Source organism: Syngnathus floridae, chromosome 12 (genome assembly GCF_059516105.1).
Source record: "Syngnathus floridae isolate MCC-2025c chromosome 12, RoL_Sflo_1.0, whole genome shotgun sequence".
In the NCBI taxonomy this organism is placed as follows: domain Eukaryota; kingdom Metazoa; phylum Chordata; class Actinopteri; order Syngnathiformes; family Syngnathidae; genus Syngnathus; species Syngnathus floridae.
The window spans coordinates 4,145,488-4,160,010 of NC_142424.1; the positions used below are offsets into that span (position 1 = coordinate 4,145,488).

Sequence of the window (14,523 nt, forward strand, 5' to 3'; positions counted from 1 at the left end):
ATCTTCTTTGTAGCATCATGAAAATCACTTCCTGAAGAGTGCCCGAGGAATGAGATTGTCGATTTACGACCGTTTTGAAAGCTCACCGGCGTAAAACCGGCTTCACGTGCGGTGGGTGCGTAAGGGCAGCTAAAAGCGAGACACCCCTGTCCCGTAAAGCGATCCTGATGCCATGAATAATGGAGGGCGAGGATAAGTTCTCTCGGTGCAAGGCTCCTTTTTCACACGGCTTTCTCCCGACGGTCACGTGCCAAGGCGACTAACAAACGCGAGGTTTGTGGTCGGTTTGTCCAGGTCGCTCCGAAGGCCACGGAAGCAGAACCTCCGCTTCAAATGAGCAGCCTCAGCTCCGGAGAAACCTCGGCGAGAGAGTGAAGCGAAGATGCCTTCCAAACAGAAACATTCGAGATTATTAGAAGAAAGTGAGGAGGTGGATGAAGAAGTGGAGGAAGCGCCCGAGTTGAAGAAGAGAAGCAGCAAAGGCGAGAAGACTCGGAAGGAAAAAAGTTCAGAGCGTTCCGGGTCCTCGGAAAAAGAGAAAAAGAAGAAAAAGACCGAGACTGAGAAGGACGAAGGTGAGCAGAACAACAATGAGACAACCGCCAAAGAAGACAACAGTGAAGGGACGGTGGAGGAGAAGAAGAAGAAAAAGAAGAAATCCTCCACAGAGAACCCAGATGAAGCAGACGCTGAGAAGAAAACGAAGAGCAAGAAGAAGAAAACGTCTCACAATGAGGGAGACGAACCCGCCGAGGAAGACTCCAAGAAGAAGAAGAAGAAAAAACCCAAGAAGGGATCGGGCGAAAGTGACGAGGACAAAAAGAAAAAAGGCAAGAAGTCCAAAAACAAGCACGTGGACTATGCCGCCATCTACCAAAGCGAGCTCCTCAACTACCACACCGACTCCTCTGACGGCTACGAGGACGTCTACTACAAGAAGAAAGGTGAGCTCCACTTTGTTAGTCATGAGAAGTCATCAAGTACAAATCTCATCTTTGGAACTAAATTCTCTTCTTCTGGTTCTAGTCTACGAGGTGGTGGCCATCACCGGTGATGTGAAAGGAGCCGGGACGGACGCTAACGTGTTTGTGACGCTTTTTGGGGAGTTTGGTGTTACTCCTAAAGTCCACCTGGCCAGCAAGTGAGCAGATTTTTTTATTTATTTAAATGTACTGATTTAAAATTGTTCTATTTGCTTTTTTAATTTATTTTTAATTTATTTATTTTACATTCTGGAATCTGTGTGGATCCTCGGAAGTTGAACTAAGAGGGTTTTTTTCTTCTTCTTTTTTTGGTTTAGGGTTAGCAACTTGCCAAACTGATTTTATTTATTCATGTAAAGTAACTAATGACTATTTTCTATTCCCCTTTTGGTCTTTTCAGCACAGAAAAGAGGTACTTTGAAGGTTTCAAATTCTGTTGTTGTCTTGTATTGTGCAGCACTGTATGAGAGAGCACTCCTTGTTTGTTGATTTATTTTTAATTGAATATTATTTCACATGTTCTCACTGCTGAGCCTTCTAACAAGAGGCTCGGTTACCTTAGCAACGGGATGCTCTCTTCGATACAGTATTTGGAGTAAGGCGGAACTACGTGACATGGCTGGTCTTCTTCCCAATTCCGGAGTGAATGGAAGAAGACCACGATGTCTTTTTTTTTTTTATACCTTTGCAGATGATCAAATAACCGCCAGGCAGTCGCACATTGATTGACCCGATCGTGTTACCGGGCGGCGCAATCTTGACTTTATTGTCGCCCCATGCGGGATCATGTCGGGCCACACCTTGAGTTGGGCGTGACGTGTATTCAGCGAGTTTCACCTTACTCCTATTTGTACCAATAATCGTGTCGCGTCTGTATCGTGTGACGAACACGATACGGTCGGCGGCCAGCGTGCAACGCTTTGGACATTCAGTGGAACTCGGCAGTTGCATGAATTCCAAAGTTTGCTTTTCTTTCTGGAATCACTGTGCCGTTCCGACCTCCCTCACAGCAGATGGCGGATGGAGGGCGCTCGTTCATGTGTGTCGGACAGCCTTCCATTCTTCCGTACATGACACCGTGCGCTTTAATTATACAAGCGCTTGGCTTGGCATGGCTGCTGATTTGCATGTTGGAGATGCCAGTTCAGGACAGGCACAGTGGAGCCTCTGAAGTTCTGCTGAAGAACTCCACTTTAGTGAGCATCATCTATGCAGTTTTGTTTTTCCACACTAGCTTGACTTGTGCAGCCTTAAAAAAAAAAAATCCAATTAAGACACTAGGCTGGCCCCTCAATTAATGTTGTCTTGTTATTATGCTAGCCACAATGCTAACTCCTTCCGTTGCAGAAGCCGGACTGCTTTTGAAAAGAATAAGACGGATGTTTTCCGCATCAAAACGCACAACGTGGGTGCCCTCAAGAAGCTCAGGTAAAGTACAAGTTACGGCTGTCTCAAAAATAGATAATCGAAAAAAATTCACGCCACTATTGATTTCTATGCGTAGGATCGAGCACGACAACACTGGCATGAATGCCAGCTGGTTTTTGGACAGGGTGGTGGTGACCGACATGAGCCGGCCTCATCTGCGCTTCTACTTTGCCTGCAATAACTGGCTGAGCCGCGAGGAAGGAGATAATCTTTTTGTTAGGGACCTTCTGGGCAGCCTCAACCAGATGGACGTCCCCAAATGTGAGCCAAACACACACAGTCCTCATATTGAATATCATGAAATTATGTCCTTTTGATCATTACAGTAAATAAATATATAGTGAGCGTGTTCACCGCCGACATGAAGGGAAGTGGAACTGACGCCGACGTCTTCCTCAACATCTTTGGAGAACACGGCGACACGGGTGGGTAAAAACCTTACTTGACTAACTCACATTTACGTCCATTCTCTCAACGGCTTTTACGACCCATCGAAGGGGAGCGGCGGCTGGACAGCGACAAGGACAATTTCGAACGCGGCTCGGAGGACAAGTTCACCGTCGAAGCTCCCAACCTGGGCAGGCTGAGGAAGATCACCATCGGCCACAACAACAGAGGTTCATCCGCTGGATGGTTCCTCGATAAGGCACGTGCTATTTCGTTCTAAGCTCCTTAGCTCAATGCTAACAGTTCTCCATTCAGGTTGCAATCGATGACATCGGGAATAAAGGAGTGTACGAGTTCCCCGTCAATCGCTGGTTTGCTATGGATGAAGACGATGGCAAAATCCAGAGAGACGTTCTGGTCGGCTCACTGCAGCCAATGGGTGAGCCGACCGCTCGGCCTCAACCTGAGTGTTTCCGTCATCAAGAATCATTGTGTCTGAGTCGATGTAACGATTCGATTCCGTCAGGAATCGTGTACAACGTTCAAGTGATGACGGGGGACGTGCGAGGCGCGGGGACCAACTCTAAAATCCACATGGTTATGCACGGCTGCAAGGGCTTAAAGAACAGCGGCAAAATCTTCCTAGAGGGCGGCGCCTTTGAGCGCGGCCTCATCGACATTTTCAACGTGGAGATCTGCGAGCTGATCAGCCCTCTCAGCAGGGTCACCATCGGGCACGACAACGGGGCCGTGGGCGCCGGATGGTACTGCGAGAAGGTACTAGGTGTCTCGCACACGTGTTGCTGAAATGCTCTCATACTTGCTGATTTGTTTTCCAACACAACTAATATGTTCTTGTACTTCACTGAACATTTTTTCTACTCGTCTTTGACTAAAATGCTCTCACACTCACTCTTATACAAAAACCTTCATTTGTTTTACACATAATTCTGAAATCTTTCATTCTTACATCCTAATTATTCAATGAGATAATTTTTTTGCATTTTTTTCTAAATGAGTAAACTAAAGAATATTTTATGAATAAAAGTGGTTATTTTAATTCATAATTATATTTACTATTTTTCTGCTATTATTTGCAATAAACAAATAATTCTTGACCAAAATGAACTAATAAATAGTATTTCTAACATTGTCTTTTTTACTAATATTTGTCTGTTTCGAGAAATCAAACCAACCCATTGTTTACTAAAATTAAAAAAAATTAAATCAAATCTGTTTTATTTGTAGGATTTGATCAAATGAATTGATTTTAAAAATAATAAAAATGGAGTGGACCATCTGCGTAAGCCCAACATTGCTTACCTGTGTACTTGGATGCCATTTTCCATCGAGGTGGTCATCTACTGTCCATTCACGGGGGTGGAGCAGACATTTCCATGCGGGATGTGGCTGGACGAGGACGAGGGTGACGGTCTCATCGAGAGGGAGCTCTACGAAATGGTTTCTCTTCGTCAGAGGAAACAGAAGAGTGAGTTTCATTGGGGTTTAGACCGGTGATGAAATTCTAAAAGTTTATTTACTTACTGGTTTGTGCTACAGAGTACCCGTGGTCCTTGTGGATCTGGACTTCGGACTTAAAGGGCGCGGGTACCGACGCCCAGGTATTTCTGCAGATCTACGGAGAGAACGGCAAATCGGATGAACTCAAACTGGAAAGCAACTCGGATAGTTTTGAACAAGGCCGTCTTGATAAATTCATGGTAATCTCCGGATTATCTATAATCATTGACTGCTGAAATTACTTTGAGTTTTTTTTTTTAAATCCTTTTAGATTGAATTGCCAAACATTGGACGACTCCTAAAACTGCGCATCTGGCACGAGAAGAGGAATCCGTTTTCTGGCTGGCATTTAGGGAGGGTGAGGGATTTATAGTTCTTGGCCAAATTTGGCCTGTCAAAAATTTTCTGTGATTGTTTGCAGATTAGTTTACTGAAGACCCTGACGATGGAGAAATACAAGTTTGAATGCGGCCGTTGGCTGGACATCAACGAAGACGACAACGAGATCGTACGAGAGCTGCCGGCGACGGGAACTCTTTGCGGGGAGCCGCTACCTTGTAGGGAAACGGGTTTTAGGACGACCCGCGTTTTGGATTTATTTGAAAATTAACAAGTTTTGATTTTATGGCTTAGTGATGAAGTATCGTATCACCATCTGCACGGGCAACATCAGCGGCAGCGGCACCGATGCCAGCGTCTTCCTCAATGTCATCGGCGACCTGGGCGACACCGGGGAGAGACTCATGTACATGAGCAAAAATAACGTCAACAAATTCGAAAAAGGCAACGTGAGTAAGCGGTACGGCTAACACGAGCGGCGTTCGGGTCATGTCGGTGCATTTTTTGTAATTTCTTTCAGCATGACGAGTTTCTCATTGAAGCCGTGTCCTTGGGCCGCGTCCACCGGGTGCGAGTCGGACACGACGGGCGCGGCGGAGGCTGCGGTTGGTTCCTCGATAAAGTCTTGGTGAGGGAGGAAGGCCAGCCGGAGTCGTCGGCCATCGAGTTCCCGTGTTACAGGAAAGGCGGCCATTTTGTGACTCAAAGCATCGTTGTTACCTGAGCTCAGAGCACGTGATAATATTTTCAGTCTACATTAAGTGGCAAAATACTTTTTACAAACATAATCGTACATAAAAAAAATGAAGTTATCAAATTAATTCTAGATGAAATATTAACTTTATCGATCGTGGCTCAATGCAAACGACAAGATCCCCGAAGGTATTAGCTCCGTGTCATTGCTACTAATTCTCTTGTTCTCCTAACACACCTGAGCACCGTGACCAGCTTTCTGCGTTTCCAAACAAAAGATCCAAAAGACCCGATAAGTGCGGTAAATTGGGCCTGCGCGGGTCAGGCGGCTCTCCAGTTGCATGCTATTAAGTTGTTAGGCAGTTGATGGATGGGTCTCGCCTTACAAATAGGCACTAAACGCAGCTGTCTCTTTCGGTAATCGGAGCCCAGCAGCCCGACAGTAGCGCCGGGTTGCATCTGGAAAGTGTCCTGTCTGGTTACTGTTATTGGGATTGATCATTTAATAGATTGATTGATTTCCCCCCTCGGGCCAATTATGGTTGAACGAATGTGTCTCCAATCAGGTGGTTGGACCGCAATGAGGATGACGGGCAGATCGTCCGCGAGTTGGTTCCAGCTGGAGAAGGCCTGCGGTTGTTCAGTGAGTACAGTAATTCAACATCATGACTAACAGACAAGATTTGCAGAATGGGGGCGGAGCCAAGGTTCATCTGGGTTGTTAGCATTTGTTTCAAAATCAATTTATCTGTTGGGTAATTATTTTTATGGTATCGTTGTGTGATGAGATTCACGGCAGGGCTTGTACTCCCCCCCCCCCCCCCCCGCTTGCAGATGTGAGCTACCACATTGCCATCAAGACAGGTAGCGTGAACGGTGCCAGCTCCGACTCTCGGGTGTTTGTCAAGCTGTACGGCGAACGGGGCGACACCGCCAAGATAACCTTGGCAGTCTCGGACAACGACCTGCGGAATTATTTTGAAACCGGTCGCACCGACATCTTCACCATAGAAACTTTTGACATCGGGAAGGTACGCTCAGAAACATCCATCTGTTTTCCGGTTGCCATCTGAGGTCATGAAAAATGTCAACATAGTCTAACCTTGGCAGATCAACAGACTCCTCATCGGCCACACCAATGAAGGCTTGCGAGCCGGCTGGTTTCTGGACAGTGTTCAGATCTCGGTGCCGGTCCACGGCAAGGAGTACATGTTCCCCAGCCACCGCTGGCTCTGCAAAGACGAGGCTGATGGAAAAGTGGAGGTGGAGATCTATCCCAGCGAGATCCTGGAGATGGAGAAATGTAAATAATCAATGATGTGGAAGAGTGGCGACTTTGCGATGGATGGCGACACATCTCTCTGGCTTACAATCTTATGTTCGCCGATAGTGATCAACTATGAAGTGAGCGTGGTCACGGGGGATGTGCGCACAGCCGGGACCAACGCTAACGTCTTCTGTCAGATTTACGGTGCCGATGGAAAAACAGAAGTTCTTCCCCTGAAAAGCCGCTCCAACAACTTTGAACGCGGTACCACTGAGATCTTCAAGGTCGGTATCGAGTTCTTGTGTTCAAAATGGAAAGTTTGTTGACAGTAGCTAGCTACATGAGGACTTCTGCCACCGTCTCTAGATAGAAGCTCAGGATGTGGGCAAGATCTACAAGCTGAGGATCTACCACGACGGCAGGGGCATTGGCGACGGCTGGTTCCTGGAGTCGGTGGACATCAAGCGCCTGACGACAGCCATGGTGCGGGTGGAGGTGAAGCGGGAGGGCACCAAGAAGGATAAGAAGAAAGACAAGAAGAAGAAGAAGAAAGACGAAGAGGAGGAGGTGGAGATGGTGGAGGAGCTGCAGGAGGTGGTGGAGATGTTCAGCTTCCCTTGCAACCGCTGGCTGGCCAGGGACGAGGAGGACGGCGAGATTGTGGTCGAGCTCCTGACCGATGACAATGAAGATCTCGAGGGTAAACGTAGCGACGGGTACTTGAGGTTACTAAGAACGTCACACGACGATCTTTTTCCACCCGGCAGTGAACTCTTACGACGTGCACGTGTTCACGGGGCATCCGTGGGGGGCGGGGACCGACGCCAAGGTTTACATCAACATCTATGGCGAAATCGGGGACACAGGCGAGCGCCACCTTAGGAAGTCCAACAACCTCAATAAATTTGAGAGGGACCAAGTAAGTTAACCTCTGCAGCGACCCCGGAGGTAAAAACAATATGCACCTTTTGATTGTGTACGTGTGTGCGTGACACAAGGAGGACATGTTCAGCATCACGGCCGTGGACCTGGGCACGCTGAAGAAGCTGAGGATCCGACATGACAACAGCCAGGCCGGGGCGGGCTGGTTCCTGGACAGGGTGGAGATTGTGGACAACAAGGATGACACCACGTAAGTCAAACACAAGAAATAATAGAATATTTTGAGCATGCTGTAAATAATTTAAAAAAATATATCTAAAACGACAACAAACATGACATTAATGCAACAGCACCACCATGTGGCGAGAAATGGTACATACCCAATCAAAGCCGACCTTTCCTATTGGTGTCAAGTCTTTGAAAGGAAGTCTGGAAGTCAGACACATTTATTAGAACGGTATAAAGTAAAAATTGATGATGCAAATAATTTGTGTGCTCTTTATAACCCTTCATCTGTTTATTAAATTAAATTAATTATTAAAGCCATAATCATTAGAAAAGAACCTGACCACGCATGCCACTGTGTTCCAGGTACTTCTTCCCGTGCAAGCGATGGCTGGCGGTAGACGAAGACGATGGGCAGCTGGCCAGGGAGCTGGTCCCCGTGGACGAGGCCTTCATGAAGAAAGGAGACGATGAGGACGATGATGGAGACTCTGAGGCTACGCTGGGCTTGGAGCAGAAAGGTGAGGACATTAATTAGAAATGAAGATGAATATGATACTGAAGTGCACTTGACATTACAGCCATGTCCACCACGTACACGGTGAGGATAAAAACTGGGGAGAAGAAGTACGCTGGGACGGATGCCAATGTTTTTATGACCCTGTATGGTACCAAGGATGACACAGGTGAGATGCTTCATTAGGTACACCCTTCCAGCCTATATTGAGCCAAATCAGATATGTATTTTATATCCTGGCTCACCACCTAAAATATACACACACTTGCCTCTGAGCTTTGTTATTGTCTGAATGCCAGGTATCATAAATTTGAAGGCCTCTAAGACGCACAAGAACAAGTTTGAGCGGGGCATGATTGACGAGTTCACTGTGGAAGCTGTGGACATCGGGCCGCTCAAAAAGTTACGAATTGGACATGACAACCACGGTACAGCCACACAAACTTGGATGTTTTAATTCACATTTGTTGGTATGGGGCAGAGGTAAAGATGGGAATTAGTAATTTCCATTCCTTTACCAGTACTTTTCTTTCTTTCTACGACATAATTGATGTCATTTACATGATATCGTAACCCCCCCCCCCTCCATTTTAGGTGTGACATTCCAGATTACCCACCAATAAGTGAAATTCACAATATTGAAATACCTTCTTTAAATACTCCCTCGGAACGTTTTAAAAGCATTTACAACAGTTCTTAATATTTTTTAGGGTCCTGAAACACGCTTTTCAAAAACACAAACACGTAATATATTGAGCGATAGCAAGAGAGATGGATAACAAAAATATTGGCCAAACAGCCATTTTTGTTTTTTTTCTCGACTAAACAAAGTTCTCATCTCATAATACACCATTTATCATGCCCGAACATGTACCTTATAAGATGAATTTCGCTCGGTAAGAAGCACAAAGCAGAATTACAGAGGATGCTTCACTAATTGTCACTGAAATTCAAATGGCGCCGAAATACTTCCCGTTGTCATTCTTCTTCTTTTAATTGTATATTGTCTCAAATAACTGTGTCGCCACCTAGCGGCCAACAGTGGAGCTACACCCGATAACAATGAGAGCCAGCTGTTAATAACAAAAGGATAATAATAAAATGAAAAGCCTGCAAAATGGGAGGATCGTCAACCTAGAAAAAGCAATCCAGTGGGATTTACTGAATTTGATATAATAATAAAAATAAGAGATGTTTTTATGATGTTTTGGACTCACCTGTTTTCTGGGTTTGGTCACATTACGGTGAATGTGAGCAGGGGGTGGTTCTGCAGGCTGGTTCCTGGACTGGGTGGAGATTGATGCTCCTTCGCTGGGGCAGAAACTTCGATTCCAGTGCGGCCGCTGGTTGGACAAAGGCGAGGACGACGGTGCCATCTCCAGAGATCTTTTTCCGAATCCTCTCCAAACAGAACTTTACACACCATGTAAGATTGCCGCTAATAAATGTCTTCATGTTCTTCCACTGGCGGAGTTAGAGAGGGGGCTGCTGGGCCACGGTGACCCCCTGAGGAAAAAAAAATCTAATATTTAATCTTTTTTTCTTTCTAGTTGTCCCTTATGAGATCAAAATTTTCACGGGTGATGTTTTCGGAGCGGGCACGGACGCAGATGTGTTTGTTGTCCTGTATGGAAGAGACGCCATGTGCACGCAGCAGAAGCGACTGTGCGTCAACAAGAGGGAGAGGATCATGTACTTTGAGAGGGGAGCCGAGGACATGTTCATTGTTGAGGTACGCTGATACCGAAATCATCATCATATCATGGAAAAAAGTTTACATTGTATTTACATTTGCTCACTGAAGCTGGAGGACGTTGGGGAGGTCATTGAGAAGATCCGCATCGGTCACGATAATCGCGGCGTCAACCCGGGCTGGTATCTGGACCGAGTGGAGATCCGACGTCTGCTAAAGAAGGGGAAGGTGTGGTCAAGACCCGGTAATAGTACTTAACGTATCTCACTGAGGGACCAACTTGTGTCGCAGGGCTCGGAGACGGTCATCTTCCCGTGTGAGCGCTGGCTCGCCAAGTCGGAGGACGATGGGGAGACTGTGAGAGAACTGGTGCCCTCTGATATCATCACCGAGAAGCTGGCACGGGATGGGAGTTTGAAGATCACTGAGGTGGAGGTGGAGGACGCCCTGGAGAGTACGATAAACACACCACAAGACCGTTAGCATATTTTCTATCTTCTGATTGACCTGTGTGGTCTTCATTTGACCTCAGCACATACGTACAAAGTGTCCGTGATGACCGGCGACATGTACGGGGCGGGCACTGACGCCAACGTGTTCCTCACCATCTACGGTGACCTGGGTGATACCGGCGAGAGGAAGCTCAGCAAGTCGGAGAACAACAGCAACAAATTTGAGCGAGGATCTGTAAGGAAACAACGACAATGAAGAAGACAAATAAAGTTGTCACAGTGAACGTTCTCATTTTCACAGGTTGATAAGTTCACCATCGAGGCTGTGGATCTGGGCCAGGTGTTCAAGATCATGATCCGCCATGATAACACCATGATGAGCCCTGACTGGTACCTGGACCAGGTGGAGGTTCTTGACGTGGACACAGAGGAGGTCTTCCTTTTCTTGTGTGAACGATGGCTGTCCAGGAAGAGGGAGGACCGCCGCATCCAGAGAGTTTTCTACATTAAGGTAGTTTCAAGTTTCCGAGAGAGGTTAGGGAGAAGTCATCTTCTCAACGTACGGTTCTTTCAGGGCTACGAGGGGGTCCGAGAGAACCTGAGTATCAAGAAGTTAACCTTGACGAGCGTCGACAACAACATGAACAAAAAGAACAAAAAGAAGGAAGAGGAGGTTGAGGAACTCCCTGGTGAGGAATGTCAGTATTCCCATGAAAGACCTCCAGATGTTAAGCAGAACTTTCCCACGCAGTGATACCATACCACATCACACTGTGCACCGGGCTGGAGCGAGACGCCGGAACCACCAGCAGGGCCTACGTGATTATTATCGGAGCCAATCACAGCCGGACGGATAGATTGTGGTTGGATCCACCGGATGGGAGGAAGGGCCTCCAGGCCGGATCTATGGAGAGCTTCGAGTGCTACGGCTCAGACGTGTGGGAGATCAAGAAGGTCGAGGTGAGGGTCGTCTCAGGTTTAATCCCGAATCCTAAAACCAAGTCCACAACCTGAAATCTTCTCGCAGCTCGGCCATGATGGTGCCACTCCCGAGAGCTGCTGGCTAGTAGATGAGCTCTCCGTTGCCGTGCCAACCAAAGGGGTCAAATATATCTTTGCTTGTGCATGCTGGCTGGCCAAAGATCGCGGTGACGGCCTGACCGCTAGAGTTTTCAACATTCTGGATGCAGAAGCCGTTTCCATTTCCCAGAAAGTACGCAACAACGTCTGACATTCACAAATTAATTTTGTATCGAAAGATCTGAAAAAGAGTCGTGGTCCTCTCACAGGTCGTTTATGAGGTGACTGTGGTCACGGGGGATGTCCAAAACGCAGGAACAGACACCAAGATCTTCATGACTGTGTTTGGTGCCAACGGCACCACTGAGGAAATGTTGCTGAGGAAGAACGAGGACAGGTGAGGCCCCAGAATGAGATGTCCAGTTAGAAGGTATCGTGGGAGTCATTTTTCCACCTGCAAATTGAGTTCCTCGACTGATTTTTAGATTTGAGCGTGGTCAGGAGGACACCTTTAACATGGAGATAGATGACATTGCTCCTCTCAGGAAGATGAGGCTACGTATTGACGGCTCAGGCAGCAGACCGGATTGGTTCCTTGATACGGTTGGTCCACCATGAAATCCTTCGCCAGGTTCTCCATCTGAGCTTCTTATCAAACGACGGACTTCTCCAGGTGACCATGAACAACCTGACCACGGGGGAGGTGTCTGTGTTCACCTATGAGGAGTGGCTGTCCAGGACATGGGGACCCCAAAGGACCATGATTTGCGAGATGGCTGCAGTGGTGGATGAGGAGACCATGGTGGAGCTCACCACTTATGTGGTTCAGGTCAAGACTGGAGATGTCACAGGTGTGTCTTCATAGTTAATGTCATGGCAAGGGTGACTAATAGCCATTTCAGATGATGCCTCCAGATTAGATCTTTTCTTCTCTCTATTTATGAAGCTTTGTTCTTGGTGACTTTCCATCATTGCTGCTAATCAATACAACAGCAGTGTGAGAAGTTTGACCTCAAGTGCAACATCGTGACCTCGGCTAGCCGCTGCAAACCGAGACGCAATCCCGCCTCGCTAATGAGCAAAGCTGGTGAAGCATCGCGTAGGCGATACACAGCATCCGCTAATGGCCTCCTCCGGGATCTTCATCACGATGTGAGAGGTCGAGCCACATCTGTTAAGATCACTTAAAGCAAGACGGGAAACGATTCAGACAGAACGCTGGCATTTGACTCTCCAGGCTTCTCCTTAAAAGTCTCTTGCCAAAGCAATGAATTATTCATGAGGAGAATTTAATGCTGTGAGGCAGACTCTTTCTCGCCTCACCTCATTTTTTTTTTTCAGGCTCATAATCAATTAATTGGTCCATAGGTGTCAGTTTGGCTCAGTGTCTCATCTCCTTCAGGGGCCGGCACCGACGCCAACGTTTGGATCATCATTTTCGGCGAGAACGGCGACACAGGAACCTTGGCGTTGAAAGAGTGCAACAAGTCCAACAAGTTTGAGCGAAAGCAGATGGATACTTTCCGATTTGTAGACATCTTGAGCCTGGGTGACCTTTCCAAAGTCCGAGTGTGGCACGACAACTCAGGTTAGAAAAAGACGCCGACTCACTTGAGGAGGACTTCTCATCTTCTGGCTTCGCATGCAGGCCTCTCTCCAGGATGGCAATTGGACTACATCGACGTGAAGGACGAGCTCATGGACAAGACCTTCCGGTTTCCCTGCGACCGCTGGCTCGCCAAAAACGACGGCGACGGACAGATCATGAGGGAGCTGCCGTGCGCTAACAACGAATACTTGGACCTTGACGAGAAAACCAGTAAGATTTTTTTTCCCATGACGTCATTCAATGTTACTTACGTACGCTCTCCCAAAGAGTACGAAATTTGCGTCACCACTGGAGACACGGCAGAGGCGGAAACCAAGGAGAACGTTTGGATCGTGTTGGAGGGGAGGAAGGGACGATCAAAGGAGTTCTTAATGGAGAACTCGTCGAAGAAGAGGAGGTTTTTACGGTAACATAAATAAAGTTATTTGGGTAGTTAGATGGACCGTACCACTCCACTTTTTTTTTTAGGGGAAACGTTGACAGATTCGAGTTTACATCCAAGAACTTGGGCGACATTGTCAGCATCTGCGTTGGCCACATATCAAAGGATGGGAAGAAAATCAAGGCGGAGCTTCACTGGCATGCGGAGGAGGTGGTGGTCACAGAAAGAGAGCTGGGCAACAAGTAAGGTCCACGTTTGGAAAGGCTCATTTTGTGGGACGAATATTAGAATATTTCTCTTCAGGTACATCTTCCATTGTGACGCCCTCGTCCCGTTGTCGGCCAAGAGGGACGACTTCCTGACCTTCGAGTGCACCAAAGCCATCGAGAGCTTCGCCAGCAAAGCCCGAAGCCTGGTACCCGTCAAGTACGAGATCATCGTCATCACGGGTGACGAGAAGGGAGCAGGCACCGACGCCAACGTCTCCATCACCGTCTTTGGCTCCAACGGTGATTCGGGTCGGCGGCAGCTGCGGCAGAAGTTCCGGAACCTCTTTGAGCGGGAGCAGACGGATCGCTTCCTGCTGGAGATGCTGGATATGGGAGAGTTGCAGAAGGTGAGAGTGGAGCATGATAACTCGGGTTTGCATCCTGGTTGGCTGCTGGATCGCGTGGAAGTCACCAACACCGCCAATGGCGTCACCACCATTTTCCTTTGCGGGAAATGGTTGGACACTAAGAAGGCTGACGGGCAGATCGTCAGAGTCCTCTACCCAAAATACTGAACAGCTAAATTCACAAGGGTGGGGTGGAGTATGGCGTAATTGTTTCATTCAGCCAACTGAGTATTTATCAATGGGGGTCGGATTGTTTTTCTTCTGTAAAGTTTTTCACAGACATTTGTTTACATTGGGAAATGTGACAAAAATTTACATTTTTACTTTTTTTGTTTGTTTTGGTCAGAAAAAAAAAAAAACTGTGCCAATTTTTTGAAGCCCAAAGAGTTTCACTTGCTTTGCTGGATTGTTGAGTTTTGTATAAGTCAAAAAAAAATTAATTTTAAGGCTTTTTTTCCACGAGTCATTAAAAAACAAATCAAATGATTAATAAAAAAAGTTGCAAGAAT

At 47.0% G+C, this 14,523-nt stretch overlaps 1 protein-coding gene across 1 annotated transcript; it reads left to right on the top strand.

The window, feature by feature from the left end:
• Positions 1 to 382: 382 nt before the first annotated feature.
• Positions 383 to 14,182, top strand: loxhd1a (lipoxygenase homology PLAT domains 1a). Its single transcript, XM_088392601.1, has 42 exons — positions 383 to 944; positions 1,027 to 1,141; positions 1,384 to 1,395; positions 2,331 to 2,411; positions 2,488 to 2,672; positions 2,738 to 2,836; positions 2,909 to 3,057; positions 3,114 to 3,237; positions 3,325 to 3,575; positions 4,152 to 4,287; positions 4,359 to 4,519; positions 4,591 to 4,677; positions 4,741 to 4,876; positions 4,953 to 5,107; positions 5,179 to 5,336; positions 5,915 to 5,994; positions 6,186 to 6,382; positions 6,462 to 6,654; positions 6,742 to 6,902; positions 6,985 to 7,318; positions 7,386 to 7,537; positions 7,617 to 7,750; positions 8,092 to 8,246; positions 8,307 to 8,411; positions 8,542 to 8,670; positions 9,501 to 9,668; positions 9,793 to 9,974; positions 10,047 to 10,163; positions 10,227 to 10,389; positions 10,468 to 10,622; positions 10,689 to 10,898; positions 10,962 to 11,076; positions 11,139 to 11,347; positions 11,415 to 11,600; positions 11,677 to 11,804; positions 11,893 to 12,010; positions 12,081 to 12,258; positions 12,810 to 12,995; positions 13,056 to 13,226; positions 13,284 to 13,422; positions 13,485 to 13,640; positions 13,702 to 14,182. Exons 1-42 carry the CDS (start codon positions 383 to 385, stop codon positions 14,180 to 14,182), a joined length of 7,113 nt encoding a protein of 2,370 aa, XP_088248727.1.
• Positions 14,183 to 14,523: the final 341 nt, after the last annotated feature.